Genomic DNA, 13,227 nt, shown 5'->3' with positions numbered 1-13,227 from the left:
AGCCACCGAGAGCGCAGCCCCTCATGGACACAGTCTGTGGCCACTGGAAAGCTGAAGAGAAACAAAATGAGAAATGGCACAAACAATGACATTTCCTTGGGGAGAAGATGAGAAAAATCAAAACAAAGGAAAAAATGCCCACAACCAAAGCAACAAGTATCAAAGATAACTTTTATTGCAAATGATTGGCAGAAATTGGTCAGCAGTTTAATGTTTCTGAAAGCATCCAGTCATCAGTCTCCACACTGCAGCCTTGAGCTCCTGGTTCCTCAGGCTGTAGATGAGGGGGTTCAGGGCTGGAGGCACCACCGAGTACAGAACTGACAGGGCCAGATCCAGGGATGAGGAGGAGATGGAGGGGGGCTTCAGGTGAGCAAACACTGCAGTGCTGGCAAACAGAGAGACCACAACCAGGTGTGGGAGGCAGGTGGAAAAGGCTTTGTGCCGGCCCTGCTCAGAGGGGATCCTCAGCACAGCCCTGAAGATCTGCACATAGGAGAAAACAATGAACACAAAACATCCGAGTCCTAAACAGGCACTAACAGCAATGAGCCCAAGTTCTCTGAGATAGGATTTGGAGCAGGAGAGCTTGAGGATCTGTGGGATATCACAGAAGAACTGGCCCAGGGCATTGCCATGGCACAGGGGCAGGGAAAATGTATTGGCCGTGTGCAGCAGTGAATAGAGAAAGGCACTGGCCCAGGCAGCTGCTGCCATGTGGGCACAAGCTCTGCTGCCCAGGAGGGTCCCGTAGTGCAGGGGTTTGCAGATGGACACGTAGCGGTCGTAGCACATGATGGTCAGGAGGAAATATTCTGCTGAGATGAAAAAGACAAAAAAAAAGAGCTGTGCAGCACATGCTGTGTAGGAGATGGTGCTGGTGTCCCAGAGGGAATTGTGCATGGCTTTGGGGACAGTGGTGCAGATGGAGCCCAGGTGGCTGAGGGCCAGGTTGAGCAGGAAGAAGAACATGGGCGTGTGCAGGTGGTGGCCGCAGGCTACGGCGCTGATGATGAGGCCGTTGCCCAGGAGGGCAGCCAGGGAGATGCCCAGCAAGAGGCAGAAGTGCAGGAGCTGCAGCTGCCGCGTCTCTGCCAGTGCCAGCAGGAGGAAGTGGCTGATGGAGCTGCTGTTGGACATTTGCTGTGGCTGCACATGGGCACCTGTTCATGGAGAAAGGACAGTGAAGAGTTAGAGGAGATAGCTGTAACCAAAATCAAAGCCATTTCCCATACACCCTCCTTTGTAACACACACAGACAGACTTTTGTGTTCCTGAGTTCTGTGTTTTTCTTCATAATCTCCCCTTTATCTGTCCTGTTGTTCTTGGGTATCAGAAATCCTCAACATTTCTGCTGCCTCCAGGGAGAACAGAGCAAATTCTGTGAGGCAAAGTGATGAGTGGAGAGTGAGGGGAGATGGTATGTCATTCCGACTTGTTCAGGGTTTCTTCGGGCTTTAACCTTTCTCTGCAGGAGGATGATCAGCTTCCCACTTTTCCCTAAAAAAACCCCAGGTACTGTTGAGAACAGATGGATCCACAACAGCCCAGCTCCACATTTGTAGCCAAGGACTCACGTTGCTCATTTCACCAACCCAGCAGCATTTTCAGTGTCACAACACCTCTGCCTTTCCCCATCAATCTGATGACTCAGAGATGCGCTAGGACAGGTTTGCATCCTGGATTGGAGCTCCCAGCTTGGACTGAAATCTCAGCGAGACTTCCAAGTGTCCTTCTGATGGCATTGGATGAAGGGAGGTGCAGCTCCTTCCCTGGCTGCAGTGCCAGCATTGCCCAGAGCCGGGCCCTGGGGACAGCTGTGTCACCCTGAGCCAGCTGTGCCCCCTGCCAGAGCCCCCAGTGCCGGGCAGCTGCTCCCAGCCCTGTGCTCTGCAGAGGGAACTGGGCCCGGGGCTGCAGAGCTGCCCCACGGCTCTGCTGCAGCTCTGCCTGCACAGGAGGGGCTGCACGCCTTGGAGCCCCGGCCCTGAGGGCAGAGGCTTGGCTGGGGGCACAGGAGGGAGGGGGCTTGTGCAGAGGGAGGGGCTGCACTGGAGGGGATCCTCTGCACATCTCTAAACTCTCCCTGCCACAGCATTTCTGGGTTTTGTTTTCTCTCCTTCCCTGATCTTCTCTCTGCTTCCTGGAGATTTTCCTCCTGCAGGTGTTTCCCTGTGCCTGATCTCTCTGTGCCAGCACTCACAGACCCCAAATCTCTGTGCCCTCTCCTTGGCCTGACAGAACCCTGCCTGTTTGCAGGACACTGGCTGGGGGCAGGTTCTGTTTGCAGCTTGGAGAAAGGAGAGCTCAGACTGAGCCTGATGGCTCCAGCAAAGGTGATGCTGCTGCTGTCCATGGGCAGAGTGGCTGAACGCACATTAGTGATCTCCTCTGAACCTACTGATCACTAAAAGTAACAGTTCTCATATCTCAAGCACTTGACAAAATGCATAATTAATAATTCATGATCATCCTTTAAGATTCATCTCTCCATCACTGCCATTCTCCAATAGTGGGAAACTGAATACAAAGTCTTTGGGAATTTCCTCATTTTTATCAAAACCCTTGTCTTGGGAATATTCTATGACTGATCAGAACCCCTCAGCATGTCAGAGCTTCATGAGCATTTCACCTGCCCTGCACCAGAAATACTCAGAGTTGTACTCACAGGGTCTGTGGGCATTGGGATGTTCCAGCTTGAGGAGATCACTGCAGGAGCTGCAGCTGCATTGTCCTGCAGCCAGAGGTTCCTGTGCCAAGGGCTGGCAGTGATTCTGCCTCAGGCACTTCTCAGCACCTTCCCAGCCCTGACTGATTGAAGCTCTCTGTGCCTCTGGGCTGTGCCCGCGCTGGCTGCAGGCAGTGCCCCAGCCCTGCTGGGCTGGGAGAAGAGCTGCTCATCCAGAGAAATGTGCTTTTGAAGCTCTGCTTGGTTACCAGCATCACCCTCTGTGCCAGGAGCCCGGCCCAGCTCAGCAGCACAGACACAGCACAAGGACTTGAATGAGCCTCTGGGGCTTTGTGCTCAGGCCCTGAACATCAGGCCCTGAGAGGCAGCTGCAGAAACCTCTCCAGAGCTCCAAGTCAGAATCCAACTCCAAAGTTTCTTGGACTTTTAATGGGTCCCAGTGAGGGACACGACTGAGAAAGTGTCCCCAGGCCCCAGGCAGAGCAGAGAACTGGAGGCACTGATGACAGGTGGGGACAAAGAAAAGCCAAGTCTTGGTGGCCTGGGGCACAGCAGGGTCTGTGCCACCAAGCGCTGCCAGGAGACACCTTGTCCTGAGGCCCTGGGGCCTCCTGGCACAGCCCCAGCCAGGCTGGCCACTGTCAGCCCCTTGTCCTGCCCTCAGCATCCCCCCCTAGCCCACATCCCAGTGGCCTCAAGGATCTGCTGGAAGGAGTCCCTGGGGAGCCTTGCTCAGGAATGGCCCTGGGGGCTCCACAATGCTCCCAGGCACTGCAGGTTTTTCAAAGGACTTTGGCTTTGGCTTTTGCCTTGCAGTCTCTGAGAGCTTTCTGCAATCATGGCCTCCAATTATCTGCTGTAATTAGTCCCTGGAGAGGCTTGGTCAGCAACAACACTCAGTGGGGCTCATTAATGCTTCAAGGTACTTCAGTTCTTTTAAGGCACTTGGTGTTTCCCTTTGGATACAGACTCTGTGAGAGGTTTGTGCAATCATGGCCCCAATTATCTGCTTTAACGAGTCCCTTGAGAGCTTTGTACTGACACTCAGTGGGGCTCATTAATGCTTTGAGATACTCTAGGTTTTTGAAGTACTTTGGATTTTCCTTTCCACATTGAGAGGTTTTTTTGCCATTTTGAGTCTCTGAGAGGTTTTTGTGCCATCCTGGCCTCCAATTCTCTCCTCCAGGGAGTCCATGAGGAGCCTGTGTTGGGGATGGACCTCAGTGGGTCCCATTCATGCTTTGAGACACTTTGGGCTTTTCTTCTGCCTTGGACTCCTGGAAAGGTTTGTGCAATCTCCTGTCAGGCCCTGAGGTTCCAGGGCTCAGCTCCAAATGCACCACGGGGCTCATTAGGATCAAGCAAGTCTGACAAACCATGGCTCTGCCTTGATTTCCCTCTGGTCTGGGGCAGATCATCAGGAAGTTTTCTGTAGTGGTTTTGGTTCACCAATTTGAGATTTCTCAGCCAATGCATCAATTAGTGTGGTGGGTTCAGTGCTGGCTAATTACCAGTGCACTCACTAGAATATACTTACTCATTTCCTGCTCTGAGATAGGATTAGGAGAAAGGCAAAGAAGGCTCAAAACTTTAAAAAGGTTTATAATAGTAACTAAAAGAAAGAGTAATAAGAATCGGAACAAAACTTTCAGAACACTTCCTCTCTCCATACAACCTGACAATGTAAAGAGAGAAAGCCTATCAGTTTGCCACCACTAGAATAGTCTTTCTTCTGTTCACTTAGGGAGAGAAGTTCCTCTTGTTAATATTATGGCAACTTCTCCACAAGAAAACAGTTCTCTCATGGCTTTTCAGTTCTTCCAGTAGCAGCTGCCTGAAAAAATCTGCAATTGTGAAGTCCCTCCCATTTTTTCACAGCTTTTCCCACAGCTGTGTTTCTGGGCCATGTCAGCTTATGGGGTATTGGTTTAAAGATGAGCTGTTTAAGAGCAAAGGTTTTCTTCATCTGTTTCTGAAATCATCTTCATCTCTGGGAACAGAGGTCTTCTTCTTCTCTCCCTGAGGGCACAGGGTCTCATCACTCTCCTCCCTTTCTCTGTTCAAACTTCTCATGGGATCACAGCAACTTCAACATTTGCTTACTTTAGCATGGAGGTCTTTGCTGAACAAGTCATCTCCCCCTACTTTTCAATGCATTATAGGGAAAAAGAGAGTCTGATGTATCAATTCCATCCTTCTCCATAGTTTTACCAGAGGATTTCAACCCCAAGGTCAAGGCATCTCCTCATCCCTCCCATCTGGGACTCAACTGCCTCTTCACTGACCTTGGTGTCTTCACGTTGCTCCTCTGTGTGCCTGCACTTTGTCCTTTTCTCTCACTGGAGGGAGGATGGAAGCACGGGAAGAGTCAATATCTGAGGCGGGGCCTGCAGATGGTTGCGTGAGCCCGGCCGGGCTGGGTCCTTGCGGCCGGAGCTGTTTTCCCATGGAGGTTTGTGCAGTGGCTGCGCTGGGGCTGTGTCAGGCTGGGCGGTGCTGGGGGCAGGGCCAGGATCTCAGCAGCCAGGCCAGAGCAGAGCAGCAGCACGGCCGGGGCCGATGGCTTCTCCTGGCCCTGCCCGCTGGTTGCGGGCCAAGCCCAAGGGCGGCAGAAGCTTGGCCGAGCCGGCCCGGCCCGGGGCTGCTCCTGGGGCCCGGCGGATCCTGGCTGGGCCCGGGCTGGCGGCGGGGCAGGGCTCGGCAGCGGCCAGATGTCAGCAAGCGCAGCCACGGCCCGGCCCGGCCTCGGCCCCGCGGCCTCCCCTCCCCTGCCCGGCAGCCGATGGGGCCTGGCGGGCTCCCTGGGAAGGGGCCCGGCCCCACGGCAGGAGCCGCCCGGCCCGCCCCGGCCCAGACGGGGGCTGGCCCGGCCTTGGCACCTCTGTGCTGGCCAGAAGGGAAAGAGACCCAGCCAGGCTTTCTTATGTTTAACATGTGCCTTTACAGAGGCGTTCCTTAGTTCCTTAAGTTTAACAGATTGTCAATTCTCAAAGCTAATTACTGATTGGTTTTTGTCAGACACGGAGGAAACTGCTAGCAGCTTCTCTCAGGACATCACTTCCATGATGCAAAACCACCACAACAGCACAGAGCACAGAGCTCCTTTGTCCATATGTAGTGGTCATGTGCCTGAGGCCTCAAAATCCCACCTTGGGAGATCTCTGGGCCCTCTGCAAGGTGTTTTCAAATGAAAACATTCAGCTCATTGAAAATCACCAGAGGACAGAGCCAGACTGATCTGTCTGTCCTGACTGCTTTTGTCTGGGAACAATCAGTGGATATATGGAATTTGGTAGGTCAAATTTTAATTTTGGCCATGGTCCCTGGACTTGAAAGCTAGGTCTTTGCCATAGCAAGGAATGAACAGAGCCCCAGTGTTTCAGGGGCAGATGAGAGGTGACCACCAGAGGACAAGGCTGGCCAGAGCTGGCAGGTTTTGTTCTGAGAGATACCCTTAATAATAGGGAATGTTTTAGGGAGGATCCCAATTTTGGCAATGGGTATCTGAAAAGACGGACATTTCTTTCCCATAGCAAGGAAAGCACGGAGCCCCAGTGCTCCAGGAGCTGATGAGAGGCAGCCCTTGGCATTCCAAGATCAGCCAGACCTGTCAGGTGGCCCCTGGGAGGCCAAGCCAGCCAGACCTGTTCCATGTTCCCTCAGTTCCATGGGGCCCCACAGTGTCCCAATGGTCCCTTGCTCCCAGGAGGCCCTGAGGTGTCACAATGCCCCCTTGGTGACACGAGGCCCTGAAGGTTCCATCAGCCCCACAGGGTCATGATGGTCTCTGGGTCCATGAAGCCCCGCTGTGTCACCATGGCCCCTTGGTTCCATGGGCTCCCGTGGTGCCACAATGATCCCCTTGGTTCCATGAGGTGCCCACAGTGTCACAGGGATCTCCATGGGAAGGAAAGAACCGAGCCCCAGTGTGGCAGGGGTTCCATGGGCTCCCGTGGTGCCACAATGATCCCCTTGGTTCCATGAGGTCCCCACAGTGTCACAGGGATCTCCATGGGAAGGAAAGAACCGAGCCCCAGTGTGGCAGGGGCAGCCACCAGAGGCCAATGCCAGCCAGATTTGACGGTACTGGCAGATTTTGGCTGGGAGCAACCCTTGGATATAGGGAATTTTAGAGGTGGAATCCCAATTTCAGACATAGGTACCCAGAGGAGAAGGATGGTTCTTTTCCAAGGAAGGAAAGCACAGAACACTGGTGTTTGAGGGGCAGATGAAGGGCGGCCACCGGAGGCCAAGGCCAGCCAGACCTCTCTGTCCTGGTAGCTTTTGTCTGAAAGCAACCCTTGGATGTAGTGAATTTGGGAGGTGGAACCCCAGTTTCGCCTATTTCTGTGTGGATAAGAAGGATGGTTCTTTTCCATAGCAAGGAAAGCACTGAACCCAAGTGTTTCAAAAGTAAAAGATGAGAGATGGGGTTCTTGGGAGGCTGAGCCAGCCAGACCTGTTTGTCCTGGCAGCTTTTGTCATGGAGGAATCCTTGGATATAAGGAATATGGCAGGAGGAATCTCAGTTTTGCCCACAATGATCCTCTTGAGAAGAAGGACAGTATCCATAGGAAGGAAAGCATCAAGCCCCAGTGGCAGGTGAGAGGCAGCCCCCAAGAGGCCAAGGACAGCCAGAACTGTCTGTCCTGGCTGCTTTCACTAAGGAGCAATTCTTGGATGTACGGAGTTTTGGAGGTGGAATCCCAGTTTTGGCCATTGGCACCTGGTCAGGATGGATGTTTTTTTCCTACAGGAAAGAAAAGCACAAAATCCAAGTGTTCTGGAAGAAGATGAGAGGTGGCCAGCCTTAGGCCAAGCCATCCAGACTTGTTCCTCCTATCACCTTTCGTCTAGGGGTTATCCTTGGACACAGGGAATTTTGGAGGAGAAATCTCAGTTTTGGCCATGAGCACCTGGACAGGAAGATGAGTTCTTTTCCTCAGGAAGGAAAGCACAGAGCCCCAGTGTTTCAGAGGCACATGAGTGCCAGCCCTCAGGAAGCCAAGGCCAGCCAGACTTGTCAGTCCTGGCAGCTTTTGTCTGGGAGCTGTCCTTGGACACAGGGAATTCTGGAGGCAGATGCCCAATTTTGGCCATGGGTGCCTGGTTGAGATGGATGTTTTTTTCCTATAAGAAAGAAAAGCACATGATCCCAGTGTTTCAAAGGCAAATGAGAAGTGGCCCCTGGGTGGCCAAGGTAGCCAGACCTGTATTTCCTGGCAGATTTCTTCTGGGAACAATCCTTGCAATATAAGGAAATTTGGAGAAGGAATCCCACTTTTGGCCATAGGCCCCTGGAAGGACAGTTCTCTCCCATAGGAAGGAAAGCCCAGAGCCGCAGTGCTCCAGGGGCAGATGAGAAGCAGCCCTCGACATGCCAAGGTCAGCCGGACCTGTCAGGTGGTCCCCAGGAGCCCCAGCCAGCCAGACCTGTTCCATGTTCCCTTGGTTTCGTGGGACCCCACAGTGTCACAATGGTCTCCTTGGTTCCATGAGGCCCTGGAGTGTCACAATGTCCCCCTTGCTTCTGCAGTGTCACAATGGCCCCGTGCTTCCATGAGGCCTTGCAATGTCACAGTGGCTTTGTGGTTCCACAGAGCCCTGATGTGTCACAATGGCCCCTCGGCTCCATGCGCCCTCGCTGTGTCACAACGGCTCCTCTGTGACACCGCGGGCTCCACAAGGTCACCATGGACCCTTGGTTCCTTGGGGCCCCCAAGTTCCACAATGGTCTCCTTGATTCCATGAGGCAGCACAGTGTCACAATGGCCCCTTGGTTCCATGGGCTCCAACAATGCCACAGTGATCCATTGGTTCCACAGCTTGCCGCAGTGTCACACTGGTCCCTTGGTTCCATGAGGATCTGGAGTGTCACACAGGTTTGTGACATTTGTCCTTGCTGCCCCTCACATCCCACTGCCCCACAAAAAGCCCCGAGCCACCCGTGAGGGACAGGCCCTGCTGTGCCAGGCTGGGCTCAGGGCTTGGCCTTTCTGCTTCCCCCAGCCAGCCCAGGCCTTGCTCAGCATTGCAGTTCCCTGCTCTGAGCCTTTGGCTCCCTGCAGTCCTGGCCTCAAGGATCTGCTCTCACCAGTCCCTGGGGAGCCTTTGGCTGTCCCTGCCCTCAGTGGGGCCCAGTGATGCTCGAAGGGACTTGGAGTTTTGCTTCTGACTCCTTGAGCAGCTTCTTCAACCTTCTCTGAGTGCCTGAGGGTCCTGAACTCAGCCTCAAATCCACTGTGGGGATCATCAAAATACAGAAAGCCTTTGGGGGCACCTTGTCTTCTTTCAATGGTCTTCAAATCTCCAAGCCTGGTGAAGCTGATTGGAGTCAGTCTCAAACTGGGTTAAGGAAAAAGATTTCAAAGTGCACCTCATGACTTCTTTTCTTTAATCAAGTGAGTATTTTTTAAAAATTTCCAGTTCAGAGAAGAGCTGATAGAATCATTCCCCAGGTGATCTTGATGCTGAAGGTCTCATTAGGAGGTCTGGGCATGTAGAAGAATGAGCCCCTTGAGGGCTGACCCTGTTTGGACAAGCTGCTCCTCAGCCCCAGCCTCACCATGTCTGACATGGCCCACCTGGCACTGACATCCCTGTGCCCTGCAGGAGAACCTTGTCCCTGAGCTCTGCAGCTCCATGTCCCAGCCCATTGCACCGTGTCCCACCTGCTCTCCTCAGGGCTCTGCCTGCACACAGGCCCAGGAGAAGTTTTCCTCTTGGTAAGGAAAGAATGGAAAAGCCTGAGCAGGTTATCCTACACAACAAACCCCACTCAGGAAGCACCTGCTCAGTACAGGCTGCCTGGAATGGTGTCACCTTTCTACAAGGAACAGTGTGACCAGAAATGATCTCTGGAAGCAGAATTCTCTGAGTCTCCCAGCTGAATTCTCTGTCCCTGTCCTTTCCCTGGATCTCTGTTGCAGATGGAAGCTGCTGGTGCCATCCTCACCTTTAAGCTCTCTTTTGAATGCAAACAGATGTTCCCAGCTGTGTTAAGCAGGATTTGCTCCATGTTTCTATAAATCTTTTGTGTTCCCCATGGAATGAAGGGGCCATTTTGGCACTGAGGGGGTTACGTGGAAGCAAGGAGTCAATTGTGACCCCAGGGTCCCATGGAAGCAAGGGGCCACGGTGACACAGCAGGGCCACGTGGATCCAGTGGTCCATTGTGACACTGTGGATCCAAGGAGACCATGGAGACACCCCCAGAACCTCATGGAACCAAGGAGCCCATGGTGACCCAGCGGGGCTGCATGGAGCCAATGGCCCATGGTGACACTGCCCATCCAAGGAGGCCATTTGGACACTGCGGAAGCTCATGGAGCCAGGTAGGCCATTGTGACCCTGAGGAACTTCATGCCACCAAATATCCATGGTGACACAGCAGGGCACCACGGGAACCCAGGAACCGCTGTTGGCAGTGCGGAAACTCATGGAACCAGGGGCCCTTGTGGCACTGCAGAACCAACACAGCTGCTGCACCTTGTCCCCTGGCCCTGCACAGCTCCTTGGGAGGCACAGCAGGAGCAGCACCCTGGGAGCCTCGGGAATGCCCCTCTGGCATTCATGGCACACGCTCCCAGGGGCTGGAATTCCATTTCCCAGCCAGGAAAAGATCTTCCTGCCTTTGAAGGCAAAGCTCTTATGGAAGAGACAAAAGCCAAGTCCAGCGAGATCTTACAGTGACATTTCACTGCCAGCCTTCATAACTTCACCCATGGTGGTTGTAGCTCCTGCACTGGGAATGAAATCAGGGCAGGGCCTTTAGTGGGAGCTGCCCTGGGTCAAGGGAAACACTGAGAGAGGAACAGAGCAGGCAGAGAAAGGCAGGAGAGAAAAGAGGACACGAACACAATCAGCTGAGAAGGCGACACTCGGGAAAACAAAACAGAACTGATGGAAAATGAATGGGACAGGAATCAAAAATTCTGAAAGATTTATTTACTGCTAAAATACATCCCACCCACCCAGTCCCACACAACCCCAATCCCACCCCTTCAAATTTGGATCCCACTTCTCCCATTCTTCTTCCAACCCCATCTCACCCTAGAGGCTAAGGAATTGAGTTGTTTTGGCATGGGACTGAGTGTTTTTGAGGTGGCCATAAGCCATTTTTAGATGGGATTGAGACTTTTTGGGGTAACATTGAGTAGTTTTCAGTGGGACTGTTGTTTGTTGTTTGGAATGCAGAGAGATGAAGAACACTGCCCAAAATCCCCCAAGGACAAACAAATCTTCCATAATATGTCCCCAAACCAGGAATTCCCTCTCAATTAGGTGTGAAATGGTGAGACTTTAGACATCTCTGAGAAATTTCTTTCTTTTTGGTCCTATTTCAGGTGTTTTTAAGGGATGAAGTTCAGAAGAATACTAAGGCCAAACCAAAATGAAAACCAGCCAGGTGTCTTCCCAACATGGATCACAGGGAATGTGGGTCACCGGGGCTCTGACCTCGGTGGGTCCTGCCATGGGGGATGGAGTTGGAGCAGTGCACAAAGCTCTTCCTGCAGTTGGGGCACTTGCAGGGCTTCCCTTACCGGTGGGTCCGTTGGTGTTTGATCAAGGTAGAGCTCTGGGTGAAGCTCTTCCCACACTGGGGACACTCGTAGGGCCTCTCCCCGGTGTGGACGCGCCGGTGCCTGATGAGGTGGGAGTTGTGCTTGAAGCCCTTCCTGCAGTCGGGGCAGAGGAAGGGCCTCTCCTCGGTGTGAATCCGCTGATGCACAAGGAGACTGGAGCTGGTCTGAAACCTCTTCTGACACACGGGACACTCATAGGGCCTCTCCCCAGTGTGGGTCCTCTGGTGGCAGATCAGGCTTGAGCTCTGGTTGAAGCTCATCCCACATTCCCCACACTCGTAGGGCCTCTCCCCGGTGTGGATGCGCTGGTGCTTGACGAGGGTGGAGTTGTGTTTGAAACCCTTCCTGCAGTCAGGGCAGCGGAAGGGCCTCTCATCTGTGTGAATCCGCTGATGCACAAGGAGACTGGAGCTGGTGTGAAAGCTCTTCTGACACTCAGGACACTCGTAGGGCCTCTCCCCAGTGTGGACCATTTAATGGATGATCAGTTTGGACCTATGGCTGAAGCTCTTCCCACATTGCTCACACATGTATGGCCTTTCCCCAGTGTGGATGATCTGGTGGCTGATCAAGTGGGACCTTCAGCTGAAACTCTTCCCACATTCCCCACACTCATAGGGTCTCTCCCCAGTGTGGATGCATTGGTGGGTGACGAGGGCAGAGCTGCAGCTGAAGCCCTTCCCGCACTCCCCACACTCGTAGGGCCATTCCCCGGTGTGGATCATCTGGTGGCAGATCAGGTTGTTGCTCCGCCTGAAGCTCTTCCCACACTCCAAGCACTTGTGGGGCTTCTCCCCATCATGGAGCTGCTCATGGACCACCAGCTCCGAGCTCTGGCTGCAGCTCTGCCCACCTTCCTGGCACAGGGTGGGTCTTTCCTCCTCAGAGCACCCTGGGCTGGGCTTGCAGCCCCTCCTCCTGTGGGATCTCTGGGGATTTTCCTCCACGTTGGATTCCTGTGCCATGGAGCCGCTCAAAAAGGCCTCTTCCACGAGGTTCTGCTGTGGAGATTTGTCCTCCATGGTCTCCATCCTCAGCTCCTGGTCTGGGGGCGGAAGGAAAAGGAGAGGATGGGATTTGCCTCCGTGCCAGAGGGAAGGGGAAGGAGATCCCCCCAGTGCATCCCTGGCAGGACGGCGTCGGCAGCGGGGCTGTCCTGCAGCCGGGGGCCGTGCTGGGCTGGGAGATGGAGCAGGAGAGAGGGGGAAAGGGGCACTGACTTCCTCCTCACCTGCCTGGGTGTCCCAGGGCTCCTTCCTCTTCCTCGGAGCCTCCTCCTAAATCTGGCTAAGGTCTGGGAATGGGAAATCCTGGTTTGGGGAAAAACAAGGGATGAACACGTTGAGTTTGAAGGTCCCTCTGCCCAAGTCCATCTGTAGAAGTCACCGGCCATCTGGGCTCCATAAAACCCTCGCAAACACCAAGATTCAGCCCTGAAAATGCCTCCCAGGAGTTCCTCGTCCCTGGTCCCTCCCCTTTGGTGTTCGGGGTTCCCCCTGTCCCAGCTGCTGGGGGTCACGCTTGGACTGGGGTTCCCCCTTCTCCTTGGTGCCAGTTCTCCCCAGGCTGCTGGGGTCCAAGGAACCCAAAAAGTTCCCCCCATTTCCATCTCCCCACTTAGGGATGCTGGGGGTTTTGGGGTCCCGGGCTCCCTTGTCCCCTTCTTCTCTGCTTTGGGCTGCAGGGGCTCCAAGGAGTCCCCCCTGCCCCTCTCCAGGCTCTTGAGGGTCCCGCCCATGGCGGCGCTCCCCCCTCTCTGGGCTCCCCACTTTGGGCTCCTGGGTGACACAGGGCTCTGCTCCTCCAGGCTGCCTCTGCCGGCAGCCGCCACCGGGACCCCCCATGTCCCCCCAAGGGGCCTTTTCTGCTCAGCTTTGCAGTTCTTCATTCTCCAAACATCCCCCCAAAAAACCCCACCCAGGGACCCCCCAGGATATCTGAGCCAAACTGTCC

At 54.1% G+C, this 13,227-nt stretch overlaps 1 protein-coding gene, 1 long non-coding RNA gene and 2 pseudogenes across 2 annotated transcripts; 2 read left to right on the top strand and 2 right to left on the bottom strand.

Moving 5' to 3' along the window:
* LOC128820667 (uncharacterized) overlaps positions 1-13,227 on the bottom strand; it is a 2,212,279-nt pseudogene that overhangs the window by 683,436 nt on the left and 1,515,616 nt on the right.
* The window catches only part of LOC128820669 (uncharacterized), a 1,091,286-nt pseudogene that overhangs the window by 562,843 nt on the left and 515,216 nt on the right, over positions 1-13,227 (top strand).
* Positions 186-1,317, bottom strand: LOC128820720 (olfactory receptor 14J1-like). The gene has a single exon (XM_054001540.1). The coding sequence runs from the start codon at positions 1,138-1,140 to the stop codon at positions 208-210; it is 933 nt and encodes a 310-aa protein (XP_053857515.1). The 5' UTR covers positions 1,141-1,317; the 3' UTR covers positions 186-207.
* On the top strand, positions 9,832-11,133 carry LOC128820800 (uncharacterized). The gene is made up of 2 exons (XR_008440958.1): positions 9,832-10,023; positions 11,035-11,133. It is a non-coding gene; the product is annotated as an uncharacterized LOC128820800 (long non-coding RNA).

Source organism: Vidua macroura, chromosome 30 (genome assembly GCF_024509145.1).
Source record: "Vidua macroura isolate BioBank_ID:100142 chromosome 30, ASM2450914v1, whole genome shotgun sequence".
NCBI lineage: Eukaryota > Metazoa > Chordata > Aves > Passeriformes > Viduidae > Vidua > Vidua macroura.
This window is presented reverse-complemented; position numbering and strand designations above follow the sequence as displayed.